Below are 17720 nucleotides of genomic sequence, written 5' to 3'. Positions count from 1 at the left end.
GTCTTGCTATAGCATATGTTCCTATCTTGTCCACAATTAGAACATGCAGTAGTAAAAATTACCGCTTATTATTCCATTCAAGAGTTCTCCATTCCTTCAAGGCACTTAAGGACCTTGCCCTGCACCGAATCACTGTAGCACTCCCATTAACCTAATTCTGGAACATTGTGTCAAACCGTGATGTTATATTAGGAACTCTTGCAATTTGCTAACCAATACAGACCTTTGGTTTCCTTTTCTGTAGGAAAGGTTGAAGAAATTCATAAGCCAACAGAACCTGTAAATCCCACTAGCCCTGCTATGATATCCCCCACAATCATTTCATTAAACATCACCTTTGCACGATTCCAAATTCCCATTGTGGCCTCAGTCCTCTCATCACAGTCGCCTAGGTACCATTAGCCACCATATGAGGATTTCGGTCTGCCAATTCTGGTGGTGGTAGTGTCTTGATCAAACTTCCCCGACCGGCTTGGCTATTGCGATACAGTCCAGCCCTACTCTATGCTTATGTACAGCTCTTCCTGCTCCCCACTCTCACTTCACCATGACCCGACCTAAATTGAGGTGTATTCTCTCACGGTAACAAGCATTTTCTGGAGTTCCTCCTCTCTTATCTTCAGACTTCATGCCAACCTGATTATGGAAATTATGACCCATTGATGCATCAACATCTTCCATCTCTGCCTCAGTCTCCTCTATAGAGTTCTCAGTCTCAATCATCAGCATTGTTTCTGTCCTACTTCAACCGTTGAATTTTAGGACAAAGGAACAGCAAAAATGACAGGCATGGGTTATTAGAAAGAAATATACAGTGTAAAGCATATTTGTTGAAGACCAATACCTATGCCCACGAAATACAAGAGCTTGAGCTCTAGTTATATGAAAAAACATATTTTGTTTATACAAGTATCTAAGTAAGCACATTATATCACCCCAATAGCCCTCCTAAAAAAGAGGGGGAACATAAGAGGGGAATAAACTAAATAATCTATGACCCCGAAAATGGGATACTAATTCATTCACAAGAAATGGACCCGTGCAAGGGTATATTCCTTCCCTGCAATCCAAACACCTGTTTGCGACCATTGTACATCTTCCCAGTCTAAATGTTCCTCCAGTACCTAATCAGAAAGTGCAAATTCTCAATAATGGTACAATTAAAACAATTTATATCTGCATTTAGCAATTTATTTGAGGAACAACGTAATTTTGAGAACGAATGTAAACGCATGATAGAAGAAGCAAATGAAAACACACAACAGATATGTAAGTTAGCAGGCAATTGAGAGGAGAAAACTCTACAGGTAATTAGACATTTTTCCCAGAAGGTGAAAATACCTCAACATGTTCAAGAGGCAGAGGAATGCCAATTGTGCGCATTACTTTCTGGGGAAGAGGCTTCTTACAACGAGACCAACGGAATGCATCAATCATGACATTATTACTGTCATTTTTTTCACCATTTTCAGAATGTGGGAGGTGATTTTGAGACTTTTCAGCACCTGTGTCGTCCAACTGAGTTGCTGGTGTAGTCTTCATCATCTTCTCTCCAATAAAACAAAGCTCATATCTACAAAAAATTCACTCATAATTAGAAGAACAGCAGAATGAAATTTACTCCAGACTTCAGTACGAACTTAGACTTTAAGATCATGGAAACAGACTAATACTTTTCAAGACCATCATCATGGATTCTTTGAAATTTCACAAATTAAAAGTCGGCCTCATATAAAACAGAATTATAAATGGAAATAACATCAATGAAAGTGAATTTTCTGTTCAATATTGTCTCACATTTATAAGCAGATTCCTAATCCATGAGATTTAACAATTAACGCAGTGACTTTCTTTAAGGGAAAACAAATATGAAGCCTAAAATAGTTGGCCACAGAACACTCATGTTGCACAAGACAAGAATTTCCAACAACAACCAAGCTTTAATCCCACAACTCCACAAGAACTTCCATGTGTCAAAAATACCTGCATATATGTGTCTCCAAATACAAAACTTCTCCCTTCTTCAAACGAGCAGATGTGTAGAGTAGCTTTTTAAGGCCCTTATCTGCAACAACGCTTATGCTATATTTGATCCTGATGATTATAGATATTATGATCATGAGTGTATATATATGTGTAAAAACCAAAATCAAGACAAGGCGCAAAACAGAGGTGTTGCATCTGATCTGCTTTTATATTTTTAAACTATCAAAAAACTCAATATTAAATTAGTCACTTTGACAACAAAAACTAGCATACCAAGGCTCATTGCAGAGGTTGTACTGTATCGTGACTTCTCGAACAAATCTTTGCTGCCGCAATGCATTCTAGAAAAATAACAGCCCCCACGTAAGATGATAACAACTAAGTCCTTCTAGCTTGGCTAACAACACAATTCCCAAAATTTTATCATGGCCAAAACATAAAATTCTTCTAAAAAACAATTGTTTTTATGAAAAACACATGTTATCAAAGGTAACCAATGAAAAGCTAACACCAGGAAAGTGCACCACAGATCCAGAAAAACAAATAGTTTGTGTTTGCACCAAGTTGAACCCAAGCTGGAAGAATTAAATTTAACTAAATGAACACCCAAAATAGAATAGCAATTAAAATACCAAAGCTTTAGCATTCTTATAATCAAATTTACAAACATAAAGCAGGTATGGATCACAATATCAAAACATTATCGATTAAAGTTAGCATGTAAAAGGTTTGCTTATTATAAGATTCGGGACAAACTGATGCTGCAGCCCTGGTAGTGATTGTCCGCTCAACAGCCACTGGAGCAAGGGTTGGCTCAACAGTTGAGGTATGTGTAAGGCATGGTTCAAGATCAATAGTCCCACCTCCTTTCTGAAGCCAAAGAAATGAACAGTTAGATGAAGTTTCTAATATTGCTAGGTACTTGGTTCAACCAATAATAAAAAAATAAATATATAAATAGTTCCATGTAAATGCTGGTGCACAGAGGCAAGTGTCAATCTTTGTACATGTACCCATTCTTAGCACAAGCACTACTTCGATCACAAAGATAATGTCCTCATTAGAGAGTTAAATGTGTTATCAAAACAGTAAAATAAAATATCAAAGCAAAACTTGGAAATTTTCCAAAGAGACGGGATATCAAAGTCAAAAGGGAATCTGTTATGGAAAATGATGAAGTAATTCATATGAAATTATCTAAAGCATACAGGGTTGCACCAAAGACATCAGATAACATCATGGGGCAAAATGGCAAAGGACAATATAAGATTTTGCAGGGCTTCCGTTACTACCTTCACAATGCAACACTGCTCAACTCGATAACTACAACCAATTGCTGCACCCCAAGCACGAGAGCGTACATTGTTTCTCAGTGTAGAAATATAGCCTGATATCACATACATATATACAATCTTTAGATAAATAGATACTAACAGAACTGCAAAATCAGAGGGGAAACTAACAAAAGTGGCTGCTTCCCACTATAGTAAGATAAATAGATACATAAAATTCCACGGAAATAATTCTGCACACACAATAAAGTTTCAAGAGGGTGCTAGGTGGAGTAGTGAAGTAGGTGTGACTATGTCATACAAGAAGTATCACTATCTTCTGGAACATTAAGTAGTTCAGAAGAGTCAACTCCCTTTCCTATAAAAACTTAAGACCAAGGCTCCGAGTCTGAACCTCATTGCAAGACCCTCTAGAATTAAAAAGGCCTAAGTTCAAATGGACCCTTAATGGCAAACTAAAGTTCAACCAGGAGATTTTATATACTTTTCATATATTTATATAACCAAAAACTTGTCAAGAAGAGGCTTAGATCAAAATGGCCTTTCCACAAACTTAGTTTTTGACAAAACCCAACGGCAATATTTGATCCATGTAGCAGATCTCACCTGGAAAAGGCTTTTGTGGCAGTTATTGTATCATATAACCAAAAAACATGACAATACATCATAAATTCACTCTATTTTTGCTTCAAGAGCAGATAAAGGCAATAAGAAGTTATTGAAGACAATAGTGCCAAGGGCTGATTATATAATCTTTCTGGTATATAATAAGCATGGTAAGCTATTTGAACATACAATCTTGTGAAGGTAGCACCCGAATGGTTGCACGCAACTCTTGTATGGCTGCAGGAGGTGGAGAAGCTGTTGGGCGACAGTAACCTGTATGCATGAGAACTATGCAACAAAATTGCAATATCAATAATATTATCAAACATGTCACCTCTTGTCATGTATTAAAATAACCTTGCTGCATGTCTGCATCCTTTTTTTAAAGACACTACACATACCAGCAACAAGATCTGAGTCATATGTGTACACATCAGTCCCCCAAAGCTGGCCACCTCTGACCTGAATATAATAAGCACCTCTCAAGACATGGTGGTATATAATCAATAAAAAATATATATTTAAATAGTATCCTGTGTTTAAATTGTATCCATATAAATAAAGAAAAGCAAAGAAGCAAATAAAAGACTTTCATCACATCAAATGAAACACCTTCACTCCCCAAAAAACAAATGGAAAAGAAAAAGGGACAAGTAGACAAAAAAGACCACTACTATTCACTTTCTTAAGTTTAAAACTCACGATAAGGAATTATTTCATTTCTAAAACACATATCAGCCATGTATAGTTTTATTTTATTAAAATGGTTAGCTTAATAAATAAGTAACATTTGAATTTAGTATAATTAAACAAAAAGTTTCATTCGATAGCTGCCCTATTAGCAGAGTATAGGCAGTGGTGGTAGAAGGGAATATGCATGAGGGATATTATTGTGATTAGTTAATTACCTAGACAAGTAGCAGCAAGGGAGAGAAAAGTTCGAGTGGATTCTGCTAAAGGATAGTAGGATAAATTAGAAGAGGCTTCAAGAGGAGATATGAAGAATTGTAGAGTGTGATGTTGGGTGGGACTGGCCATTCCTAAGGCTCAATTGCTCTTTTCTGTACTTTTCACTTTCACATCTTCTTGTTTCCAAGATTCGTTTCTGGTGTAAGGAGCTGGTCTCCATATTAAAAATAAAGTAAAAAAAAATTAAGCACTAGAGGCCACCCAGCACACCCACATGGACTAACTCCTGATGGTCTGTTCACAGGAGTTTCAACCAAGTTCAACTCACACTAGTTACTCATAGATGTCGAGAAAGAGTGGATTTGACTGTAGAACAAATCCTGGCTGTTTGGGCAGACCAGCTAGACTAGTCCAATTTCCATTGCATCACTAATTTCTTTCTCCGACGTGTTAGCCTAAGCCCTAAAAACTACCTCAAGGCTATGGAATATAAAAAGGTGACAAATCTTATATCCTAATCATCCCCATCCTAATAAATTTTACAGGTTCAATGAAAAAAGCATGCTGCAGGAAAGATGTGTAAGCTTACAGAGAAAACAATTCAAGACCAATTGAAAGATATATGGTGGTTTGGTTCCAAAAAATACTCTAGCAAGCAAGGATCTTAATCTTCTGAAGACTTCGACAAGACAGGCATTAACTACTTGACAAATAGTCATGCAGTGTCACATATAGTAGAAGAAGCAAACGAAGATTCAAATAAATCATTAGGTACCAGATAATTGGCAGAATATGGATATTGATGTCTGAGAGCAGCCTGGATGAATAGACAAACAACATTTTTAAAATATTCAACTCTAAAGGTTAATAGAGGCTAGATCACATCAACAAGGCATTAGAGTCAATGTTATTTAAAGAATTTGACAATGAAATTGGTGAAAGCCCAACTAACATTATGTTCCAACTGTAGGGTCCCTAGAAGTGGAAGCCCATTTTAACAACAAATTTAAATCAAAGCTTCTAAACAGAAGAAAGGCCAAAATAGTGTTGTGTAGAGAAGGGGGATATCTCATGGCTACAATTAAGTAAGAAAAAATGAAGATACTAAACCAAACTGTTAACTTTTCACAATCAGTAAAAAATAAAATATTTCATTTGAAAGAGAAGAAGATGGCTCCCTTGATATCTTTAAATAATTGAATTGAATTACCTAGCAAAGGGCAATTAATTCAAAGAAATATAATATGACAATAAAGCCCAAATCCAAAAGTGAACTACAATTGATTTCTGGTAAACATCATTTTGGTTAAGGTTTGTAGCAATTATCGTACAAATGTTTTCCATGCTTGCAATGCATTCAATTCATACAAAGCAAAATAATTTTACAACAATCATAAAAACAAAAGTTATTTGAAGAGCATGATAAAGGCTTAGTTATTGTTGTTCATCATCACCCACTATGAATCAAATACTCAAAACTTTCTGAGACACAACAAAAATATGTTATTTACATGGTGCAACACTGCAATGTGCAAGTACAAGTATACAAACATTAAAAAACCCAAGAAATAAATCAAGAGAAAACAAAGCAAACAACAAGACTTCACTAGAGCTTACTTGGCGGTTTGTAGCAGTGACATGCTCAGATGGTATCCTAATTTCCAAAGTGGGGCCATAATTTGAGCTTCCACCATTTTGTTCCAAGTGGGATTGAGATGATTCATATTCCTTCCACAACTTTATCAATTCTTGCATGCTTTCACCAACTTTATAAACAACAGATGACACCTCTATTTTACCTGAAACACAATAGACTCATAATGGACATGCAAAGGAAGGCATAGCAAGGGATATCAGGCTCTAATTTTCTATGATGCATCAAGTAGTGCCACTGCCAATGATTGATCAGCACATGACAACGGTGCCCAATCATACAATACTTTAAGATGGAAGTGATATGAGATGGGTAAATATGAACAAAGAGAATATATTATAAAATAGGAAACAGTGGACTAATCAAAGCAAATTCTGCTGAAACCCATATTACTTCATGAAGGCACAAATTCAGTTACATCTAGCCGGTGAAACAAATGACAGCATACCTTGAGATCTGCAAAATATAAAGGCAGATATAGTTAACGAAAGATAATATATTATGAAGGACCTTAATTACAAACACCATAAAAGTAAGATCCAATCAATTAAAATAAAGAAACTTATATCTAATAATTCTGAAGCTTCAACTTTCATAACTGAAACATATAAATCCAAAAGAAAACCAATAACCAATTTCACAATATATTTGAATGAGAAGATACTCATTGAACAACCATGCATGCAAACCATAAATAACCAATAAAGGTAGAGGAAGAAAGTACTCTTCATTGTCCTGGGCACGGTATCTGAAACGAGGCTCCCGAATAGGAACCTGAGGGCTTTCCCTTGATCGTTGTATTCTCTTACGGTGCTGACCATTATAATTATAGCTTTCTCTCTCCTTCTCTTCTGCTCCTTCCCCATCAGCACCTCCATCGCCTGAATCCTTGTCAATGCACCTGCTCTGCTTCTCAGGCCTATCTCCTTCTAAATCAGCATCCCTTTCTTTTTTCCTCTCTTTAGCTTCTCTATCAACAATTTTCCAACTGTCAACATCTTCTCGTTTCTTCTGCTCTGGTTTCACGATTTCTTGTTCTGGCTGTTTAATTGATCCATCATCGAGCTCCTTCTCATTATTTGAAACTCCGTTGTCCATTCCATTCCATGATTCCTTCTTGTTCTGATCATTTCCCCTCTCTTTAAAATCTTCTTTCTCTTTTGGAAGATCTTTATTCTCTCTCTCCCACCTTTCTACATCTCTATCTTCCTTGGCAGATTCTTTGCGGTCACCACCAGTACTGATAACTTGTGTACTGTTTTTGCGATCACTTCTTTCTTTTTCCCTCTCTCCCCAGTCCCGATGCTTCACATCCTTTGATTCCTTTCTCTTTCTATCTTTCTCTTTAGATCCATCATCACCTTTAGAATCAACTTTGTTCTCCCCAAAAGCTTCATGAGTTTCCACATGATCCCTTTCTTGTGCTGTTGAACTCTCCTTCCCAGCCTCTAGTGGGACTTGCACACTGCCACGTGATATATGCCAGGTGTCCAAACTCCCACTAGGGGCATCAGAATATCTTTTTCCCCTATGGTAGTCTTTTGGATCTTTCCAATTCAAGTGGCAGCCAACTACACCATAACCATCCTTCTCTGTCTTATTGTCACCTTTCGAATCATTATGACTATCCCGATCATGTCTAACATCCTTGTTGTGATCTACTCTACCTATCACATGCACATCCTGTTCACTCTTAGCACCCTGAGGATCCCTTCTTGCTTCACCATGCAAGTTCTTCTTCTCTGTCTTTGTATCACGATTCTCAAACCGGAGGTCTCTACTGTCCTTGGAATCCCTTGATTCTATCCTATTCTCAGTACCCACATGATGACCTGGCAGAGAGTCATTTGAAGATGATGGCATCCGATACATGGAATGAAGAGGAGATCTTCTATCTGCATCACGACATTCAGTACGAGCTGCTTTTGCTCCCCGGGAATCATGACCTATATCATAAGGCATATGGTACTGATTCGAAACTGATGAAGCCAACTTGGAATATGTACAAGAATCTTCATTTGGATGCTTTGAAGATGGGTGAATTGTCTCTTCATGAGACCTCTTAGGTGCACCACTCATAGTGAAAACCCAACACAGTCGTAAAACTCAAATGGAAGTAATCTGACAAGCAAAAGAAATTCTATCTCAGCCATATTTATTATATGAAAGTTGGCAAGTGCAAGCCGACACCAAAAAGCTTGCAAACTACATTCTATATCAGGCAACAACAACTTCACACGTAAAAACAATTTTAGTAACACATGTTTCCAGTCCTGAGACACAGCTCATGCAGTTAGAACCGTGGGACATTTTGTAGGGTATCGGGGATCAATCCTTGGAATTGTTCTGTTCCTTTTTCATATTCCTTTTCCCCTTCCCCTTGGGACCACTATGGGTTGGGTATGACCCACCCTAGTGTTAGGCCCTCCCTAATGACCCCCAATAAAAAAGGTAGGTATTCAATATATAAAAAACAAAATGCAAATATATGCTAAAAACAAAGAGAAGCAAAGACAAAGAGGTCAGGGAGACAGATATGAAATTGATGAGACAACATCCTCAATAAAGATAAGCATCAAATTAGCAAAGCATAAAAGCAAATATCAAAATCCAATTTGAAATATTTCAATTACTTCTCAAACCCGTGTGCAGCAAAATACAATTACAATACAACAATTACACTTACAAGGTTACCCTAAAAAAGGTGCAGAGTCCCAATTGGCCATGATTGATAGGTCAGAAGTAAAATAATAATAGCAACAATAACAGTAACAGATCTCTGAATCAAATTACCTTTCAACCTATAAGTCAAGCATACACGGGGAAAAATCTCAAGCTGAGAAATATGTTGAAGAAAAAACAGCTTTTTCACCATAGAGAGTAGTAAAGTATGAAATGAAGATGAAAAATGGACAATTGTAATGGTAAAATGTTGGAACAAATTCAGAGAAATGAGAGAATCAAGAGCATATTTAGATTACATAATAACCAAAATAAAATGGTCAGCAATAAATCAAATGAAAGAAGCAACGGGGAACAAAATTGAAGGTACATCAAGGTATGGAGTAACATAATTCCAACAAATCAAAACTACATAAATTTCACAATCCAATTCAGAGTCTCTGACAAAGAAAATTGAGCTCAAAAAAAGATAGTTATTTTAGACACACAACACAGAAAGGATTAATTAATTAAAGAAGTAAAATGCAATAATGGAAAAAGGAACATGGAATGGAAGGGAGAAAGAGAAAATATATTTAATGCTGTTGGTGTCAGATTTCATTCGAGTAATGTCAGATAAGGTTCCTCTCGTAGTTGTGTGTACAAATATAAGACATGTCGATGTTGAGTGGGTTCACTATATAAACACAAGTAGTTAAGCAGGCATGAGCTAAGTTAAAAGAGATGAGATGTCAAGCCAAATTGTAAATAATGCCTATATGATATATGCCCTAAGCTGAGGTCAGACTTAGGTTTAAAGATAAGAAGATTTATGATTAAAAATTGAGGATATCTTTTTGGTGAACAAAAATGAGGATATTTTAAAAGTGTAATATGACATGCAAATAAAATAATAATGGCTACTTATTTATATTTGACTATTTATTGAAGACATTACAAAAATATTTTAAATATATTATTATGGAAAAAGACTATAGAGAATATAAAATGAAGATGTTTAAATCATAATCATTATATCACTTTGTGAGTTAATTGTATGATGCCCTTTATTAAAGCAACAATTGATACATCTTATTTTCTCACCAAATTCAACCATACAAGTTTAAAAATCCAAATTCAATAACTATCTTCCCAACATTCACTAGTACCCAAAAAAAGAACAAATAACCATATAGTTATTTAACTAATATTTTTAATATGCAACATGCAAGAGTTACTAGACATATACAGCTTGAACTATATAGTCATTAAGCTAATGTCAGTGATGAAAGCAAACAAGATATATTCTGATTGAACATGTACATATACACTTCCAGTGCAAATTGCAACTTTTTAGTTCAATAAGTACTTCCATAATAAAATATAGTCCCTCTTTTATCCAGAATAAGCATCATATATCTCAATCAAATCATACGCACCAATGGCAAAGAAATAAATATGATGCTAACTTCTGCTATCAAGGGAAAATATGTCCCTACTCAAAGGCCAATCCTGCAGGGGCAGCATAATTCTAATATAACTAAAAACTCAGTTAAAAAATAGAAATAGTCAAATTAACAAAGAACCAAATAAAACAGGATCATAGAGTATCACCCTGATTTATGATAGAGCATTATGGCTGACTACACCTAGTGGGATTAAGGTTTGGTCGTTGTTGTTATTGTGGAGACTGAAGAGTATGACCCTGAACTTTTTATCACTTGCAAGTTGCAACGAACCAAAGAAACTCAACCAATTGAACCAAATAACCAAAATATTTGATAGTAACCAATGTTTCACCTTCTCAGATAACAATCAAACGGAACCCATTTAGCTAATTGATGATAATGAAGCACAAAAAATATCCACTCAGCCACACCCCTAAATCAATTGAAACTCACACACCTAGCATGCCTCAAAACTAAACTCCAAATTCCAACCAAAACCATGAATCCATATCCCTTTTTCATTTCCCCAAACTATAAACCCTAACTCCCCTAATCAATTCAATAAAAGGTGCATTACAGAACCATATCTCCCCTAATCAGCACAGTGATCAGTTCTATAAAAAATAACGAATCAAAAACAAACAGGTCGCGAATTGAAAAGAGATTATAGAGGTACCGTCGCTGCTACTCCGGCATGGTAGAGAGCCGTCGCGGTTACGCGGTGTTAATGGAGGCGGAACGATGCATATGATCAGAGATAAAATTAGATTAGAGGTTGAGTATTAGGATATCTTATATTAAATATAATGAGAGGTATTATAGTAATTTGATATATTGTGTTCTAAAAACAATGATGGCTAATAGCATAAAGTAAGGACCTTAGACGTTGGTACATCCTATTATGCCTCATTAGATGCTGAGTACAAAAATGTTAATAGTTTAATTTATGTGAGCGAAATTTGTTGAAAGGAATAACTATACATCACAAAAAGAAGAGATTAGTTCCTTACCTAAAACTCAAGGAATATATTTGGTAGTTGTTAACACCCATTTTTAACGGGGTAGATTACTTTTAAAATAAATTGCTAAGTAAATAGTAATAGGTGAATAAGATTAGAATGAGTGACCAGTTAAACTTTCTGAAGTCCATTCAAATTAGGGTTATTAACATAATCTTTCCCTTATAAACCTTGTTTTAGAAACAAGGAGGGGATTCAGATTTTTTGAAGAAAAAAAAGGAGAGGGAATGGGTGGTTAAACCTATTCCTATTTTTAGAAACACTCACATATTCATCATCCCATTCATAAAAAAGAAAAAAGAATCCAAAAGGAGGCAAGTCCTAATTTTTTAAGAGGAAGGAAGCAAGGAGAAGTGACATTAAGCAATAGTAAGCATCCAACATCGTTTTCTTCATCCGCTACCCACGGCGGCCGTCTGGCCGTGGCGAAACTCCCTCGCCTCTTCACACTTACGATTGTCTCCTTGGGTAATGGTGGCTGCCTCCCATGGCTGACCACCATGCCACTCACGGTTGGCCATCTTGCAACAACCACGATTAGTGAAGATGGTGGCGTTGCCACCGTGTTGTGTGGCAGTGGAGCCGCCACTACCGTTGCCGCCGGCTTGTAAGTTCGGCCACTAAGAGGGTTGCCTCCATGTCACCCTCAACCCTAAACCTAAATCCCTAAATTAGTTTCACCCTAAACCCCAAATCAATTTCACTCTAAACCCCCGAATCAATTTTACCTTAAACCTCTAAATCAATTTCACCATAAACCCACAAATCTATTTCACCCTAAACCCCGAATCAATTAAACCTTTAACCCTCAAATCAATTCCATCCTAAACCCCCATCAATTGCACCATAAACCCCCGAATCAATTGCACCCTAAACCCTCGAATCAATTTCACCATAAACCCTGGATCAATTTCATCCTAAACCTCAAATCAATTTCTCACTAAATCTTCGAATCAATTTTACCATAAATCACCAATTTAATTCCCGGTTATTTATTTATTTATTTATCATGTTTCTCTTTTACTTATTTTATTTCGATGTGATATTTTCGCGTTATCTCGATTTGATATTTTCAAAATAATTTAATAAAATCAAGGAGATGTAATGCACTAAGGGGTGCCATATCGCGTTATCTCAACTTGATGTTTTTTCAAAAAATAATTTAATAAAATCAAAGAGATAGTGCACTATGGGACTCGTGCTCTATCGCATTATCTCGATTTGATATTTTCAAAATAATTTAATAAAATGAAGGAGAGGTAGTGTACTATGGAACTCGTTCTGTGTCGCGTTATCTCAAGTTGATATTTTGAAAAATAGTTCAATAAAATCAAGGAGAGCTAGTGCACCATGGGACTAGTGCACTATTATTTTATCTCAACTTGACATTTTTAAGAAATTTATTTTAATAAAGTTAAGTGTCGTGTCGTGTTATTCGACAAATATTTTTTTCAAAAAAATAATTTAATAAAATCAAAGAGAGATAGTGCACTATGAGACTTATGACTCGTGCTATGTCCCATTATTTTATCATGTTATTTTAAAAACAAAATTTAAGAAAATATATCAACTAACCAACATTTTTCCTAAAATAATATGTAACCTTGATTTTTGTATTGCAGCTAGAGATACGTAGTTGTAGATATTTCTTCATCAGGCACAAAAAAATAAATTATTTTTTCTTTCTTTTTTGTGATAATATGAGGGTGAAATTAAAGTTTTGAATGATTATCACATTATTGATCTAGGTACCATTTTTAAACAAGTGATATGAATGTCTAACATCTTCCTCATCCGTAACGGACTCTCAAACTTAATTTTTATTTGTGAGTAATCAATCCTTATTTTTAAATTGTTTTTCTTCTTCATGTTTTCCCTATAAAAAACATATATGACGACTCTATTGCATTATTCATGTCGTGCCCATGAAAGTGAGGGTAGCAATAGTAGTACCAAAAAAGATAGAAGTAAGATGTAGTGGAGTTTTTGCTTTTTTTAGACAAAATAGTTGTACATAAAAGGAAAGGTTCTATGTATATAGAAACAATATAAAGAAACTTTCAATTTAATCATGTGATTTTCATTAATGATATACATTCTTTTTTGTATTACTAGGAGTATCAATCGCCATAAGGATAAAGAGTTAATTACTTATGAGTGTGTGATTATCCTTTTCAATAAGTATTATTCTCAACTCTTGACTTTTTGGTATGTATTTTAATGAACACATTCTTAGTAATACATTAAGTTTAATATTTTTTGTTAATACATTTTGTTAACTTTATAGTTTTATTAAGTTTTGCATCACTAATAAGATTAGTGAGAAAATAATTTCAATTGTTACTACACTCTTAGGCCATTTGGGCTCCCCTACACTTATATTTTCAATTTTTTAATTGAAGAATAAGTAAAAAATATAGATTCTTAAATATTTGTTTATGCTATATTTTAGAGATTATATTTCAGCATCTCTAATTAATATCGAAAGGTTTAATAGTTAAAAGATTCCCAATCCTATAGTTGTCCATCTAATATGTTGCACCTCATAACGAAATTTTTTCTTTTAAATCTATAATAACCCACAAGCCTATCAACACAATGTATATGTTGTCCATCTAATATGTTACACCTCATGAGTTTTAGATATGACAACTCATTTACAATCATATAAGAGCCATTTTCGAGTTTCTAGACTCCCACATTGTCTCATTTCTCCTCAAAATGTTTCTTCTTCTTCCTCATACCAAACCCCAATGGCCAAATCTCTTTTAAAGTTAAAAACAATATCATAGTTTGCTTCAAATTTTCATCCTTTTCCCTTTCTTTTCAAAAAACTCTCATTTTCAAAATTTAAAAGCTACCCCTTACAATAGTTTGAATGAAGATCCAATGTCACTATCTGTGTCTCTATTGATGTCCTATACTAATTAAAATGTGTCAATCAATTAAATAGAAACATCAAAATATCATAATTATATTGACTTTTAGTGACAGGTAATCTACCTTGCAAAAATTGAACTTCTTATTTTTTTATGCATTTAATTCCATGTCTCATGGTTTTTGCTTTGTTCACATGGTGGATGGACCCCACATTTTCCTGTTTATAGACACTCATTTTGTCTCCTTTCTCCTCATAATGTTTCTTCTTCTTCATTGTACCAAACATCAATATCTATTAAAATTAAGCAGAACACATTTTGCTTCAAAATTTCATCTTCCACCTTTTCTTCGAAAATAACAATTGTTTAGTGTTTATTGCATCACAACAAGAATGATTTATTAAATTATATCACTTAAACTACTGGTCCATTTCATACTCATGTGAACACATTACTGCTTGAGTTGTTCTTATTTGTTTGCAGATTATGCATCAGGCTTGATGCAATCTTGGCTGAGATTTGATGCTGATTGTATTGTTGTGCACCAGACTTCACTAGTAGATGCACTAGGCACATCAGCCTCGGTCAGGAATTGGCTTGGACGCCTTGCCACGATGGACCAGATCAGGAATTGGCTTGGGACAGATTGGCTAGACACTTTAGCAAGCTATCCACAAATCACTTGGGTCATGAATGATGGATGTAGTAGAGTTTCTTAATACACATTTAACACATGCTTAATAGTTTTAAAGCACGTGCTTTCTAGTTTGTTAAGATGGTTAGTTAAGTTAGTTATGTTACTTGCATAACAAGCCATTGTATATATAAGCAACATTATTGTACAGTTTTTAAATCAATTTAATGAATTCACATTCTTCTATGCACACATCTATCTTCTCTTCTAAAAACAATATGATTCGACAGAATCAAACAAATTAAACTATACCAAGATAGAAAACCAAAATTAAATAGAGAAGGAAAAGATGACATCTTCTGTCACAAACTTATGTGTCATTGTTTATGATTGGTAAAAAATACTTAATTATTAAAATTTTAATATATATATTTTTAACTAATTGTAATCAGTAGTACACATAGTAGCACACTGTATGGGACAACAATGTGCTCCCAAGAAGAAACTAGTGTTTCTATAATTCTCTCTTTATACTTCTGGTTCCATGAGATAACAAAGAATGGAATGAATGAGATGTTTTTCCAATGCATGAGTACCTCTATTTATAGAAGAATTTAGGAGGAGTTATTGGATAAAGTAACTCCTCCACTTTCACGGAAACTACCCATGAAGTGAGAGGGGAGGGAGTTAACAACACCCTCACTAATTTGATCCATCAATTGTCAACCATCATCATATTAGGCATTTTCATTGAAACTAGTAACTTCCAAGAACATGGACCACTAATTAGAATTAATCTAACAATCTCCCACTTGGTCCATGTGATGACTCGAAGATTCATGACTTTAATTGCGTACTTTAATTGAACCTCACAAATCATCATCCTTAATTGAATTGAAATGGTTGAATCATGGCGGTCACAAATTATATGAGCCAACTTGATCCCTTCCATGTATCACAATCAACTCAATTCAACCAACTTTAATTTGAGTCTTCAGTCTCCTTTCGAAAACTCACCAAATTATTTCATTAAAACAATACAAGTACTTTCTTTAATGTGGATAACTTAATTAAACTTTAATTACGAAAATAAAACTTTCATTGAACTCGAATGTGTCATACAATGATAAGAAAACATTTGTACATGTATATATACATAAGGTAATATCACATTAACAAGGACTTATCTATAATGCACATCCTTTCTACATGGTCAATGTAAATTTTGAGTGGCAATCCCTTAGTTAAAGGATCCGCTACCATTAGATCGATACCAATATGCTCTATAGACACTTTCTCATTCCGTACTTCTTTAACTGACAGGAATTTTAGATCCATATGTTTGACACCTCTAGAATACTTGTCATTCTTAGAGAAGAAAACAGTTGCAAAATTATCACAATAAAACTTCAGCGGCCTAGCTACACTGTTTATAATGCCAACACCTAAAGTAAAGTTCTGCAGCCACAATGCATGTTTTGTGGCCTCAAAGCATGTTACAAACTCAGCCTCCATGGTGGACGTAGCAATTATAGATTGTCTACCATTTCTCCATGAAATGGTTCCTCCACCCATTAGGAAAACATACCCAAATGTAGATTTCCTTGAGTCCACACATCTTGCATAGTCTGAATCCGAAAAATCCATCACCTCAAGGTGATCTGACCTTCTATACGTGAGCATGTGATCATTAGTGCCTTACGAATATCTGAGAACCTTCTTTGTAGCCTTCCAATGGTCCATTTTGGGGTTACTTTGATATCAGCTTAACATTCCAATAGCAAAGCTCATATCCGACCGAGTGCATGTTTGAGCATACATTAAAATCCCAACCACTAATGCATAGAGAATTGATTCCATTTCCTTATGTTCCAAATCATTCCTTGGACATTGCTTTTCACTGAATTTGTCCTCTTTATGGATTAGAACTATACCTGCGGAGCACTTTTCCATTCTGAATCTCTCTAATACCTTATTGATATATCATTTCCGAGACAATCCTAACAATCCTTGTTATCTATCACGAAATATTTCTATTCGTATCACATAGGATGCCTCACCCATATCCTTCATTTCAAAATTATTAGAGAGAAACTTTTTTACATCATGTAAGAGTCCTTTATCATTTGCAGCAAGCATAATGTCATCAACATATAGGACTAATATTATAAACTTGCTCCCACTAACTTTCATGCAGATACATCGGTCAACAACGTTTTCCACAAACCCATATGACATACTGTTATCATTAAACTTTATATATCATTGTCTAGAAGCTTGTTTAAGTCCGTATATTGACTTATTTAATTTACACACTAGATTTTCCTTTTCTGTGGTCACGAACCCTTCAGGTTGGTTCATATAAACTTTCTCGTTTAAGTCACCATTCAGAAAAGCGGTCTTTTCATCCATTTGGTGAAGCTCTAAGTCATAATGAGCCACCAAAGCCATAACAATTCTTAACGAATCTTTCTTAGATACTGGAGAGAATATTTCTTTGTAATCAATGCCCTCTTTTTGAGTGAAACCTTTGATGATAAGTCTAGCTTTATATCTTTCAATGTTGCCTTCGAGGCAAGATTGGTCTTAAAGACCCATTTATAGCCAACTCATTTTGAACCCTCAGGCAACT

The 17720-nt window shown here is 35.0% G+C and overlaps 1 protein-coding gene across 1 annotated transcript; it reads right to left on the bottom strand.

Moving 5' to 3' along the window:
• Positions 815-11365, bottom strand: LOC109354365. Its single transcript, XM_019596821.1, has 12 exons — positions 11233-11365; positions 7172-8568; positions 6896-6903; positions 6411-6592; positions 4286-4346; positions 4074-4172; positions 3279-3373; positions 2743-2856; positions 2260-2327; positions 1984-2094; positions 1342-1573; positions 815-1124 (listed from the first exon to the last, which is right to left on the bottom strand). Exons 2-12 carry the CDS (start codon positions 8524-8526, stop codon positions 1023-1025), a joined length of 2427 nt encoding a protein of 808 aa, XP_019452366.1. The 5' UTR covers positions 8527-8568; positions 11233-11365; the 3' UTR covers positions 815-1022.

This window comes from Lupinus angustifolius, chromosome LG08 (genome assembly GCF_001865875.1).
Source record: "Lupinus angustifolius cultivar Tanjil chromosome LG08, LupAngTanjil_v1.0, whole genome shotgun sequence".
Taxonomy (NCBI): domain Eukaryota; kingdom Viridiplantae; phylum Streptophyta; class Magnoliopsida; order Fabales; family Fabaceae; genus Lupinus; species Lupinus angustifolius.
Note: the sequence above shows the minus strand (reverse complement) of the source record. Positions and strands in the feature narration are given on the sequence as shown.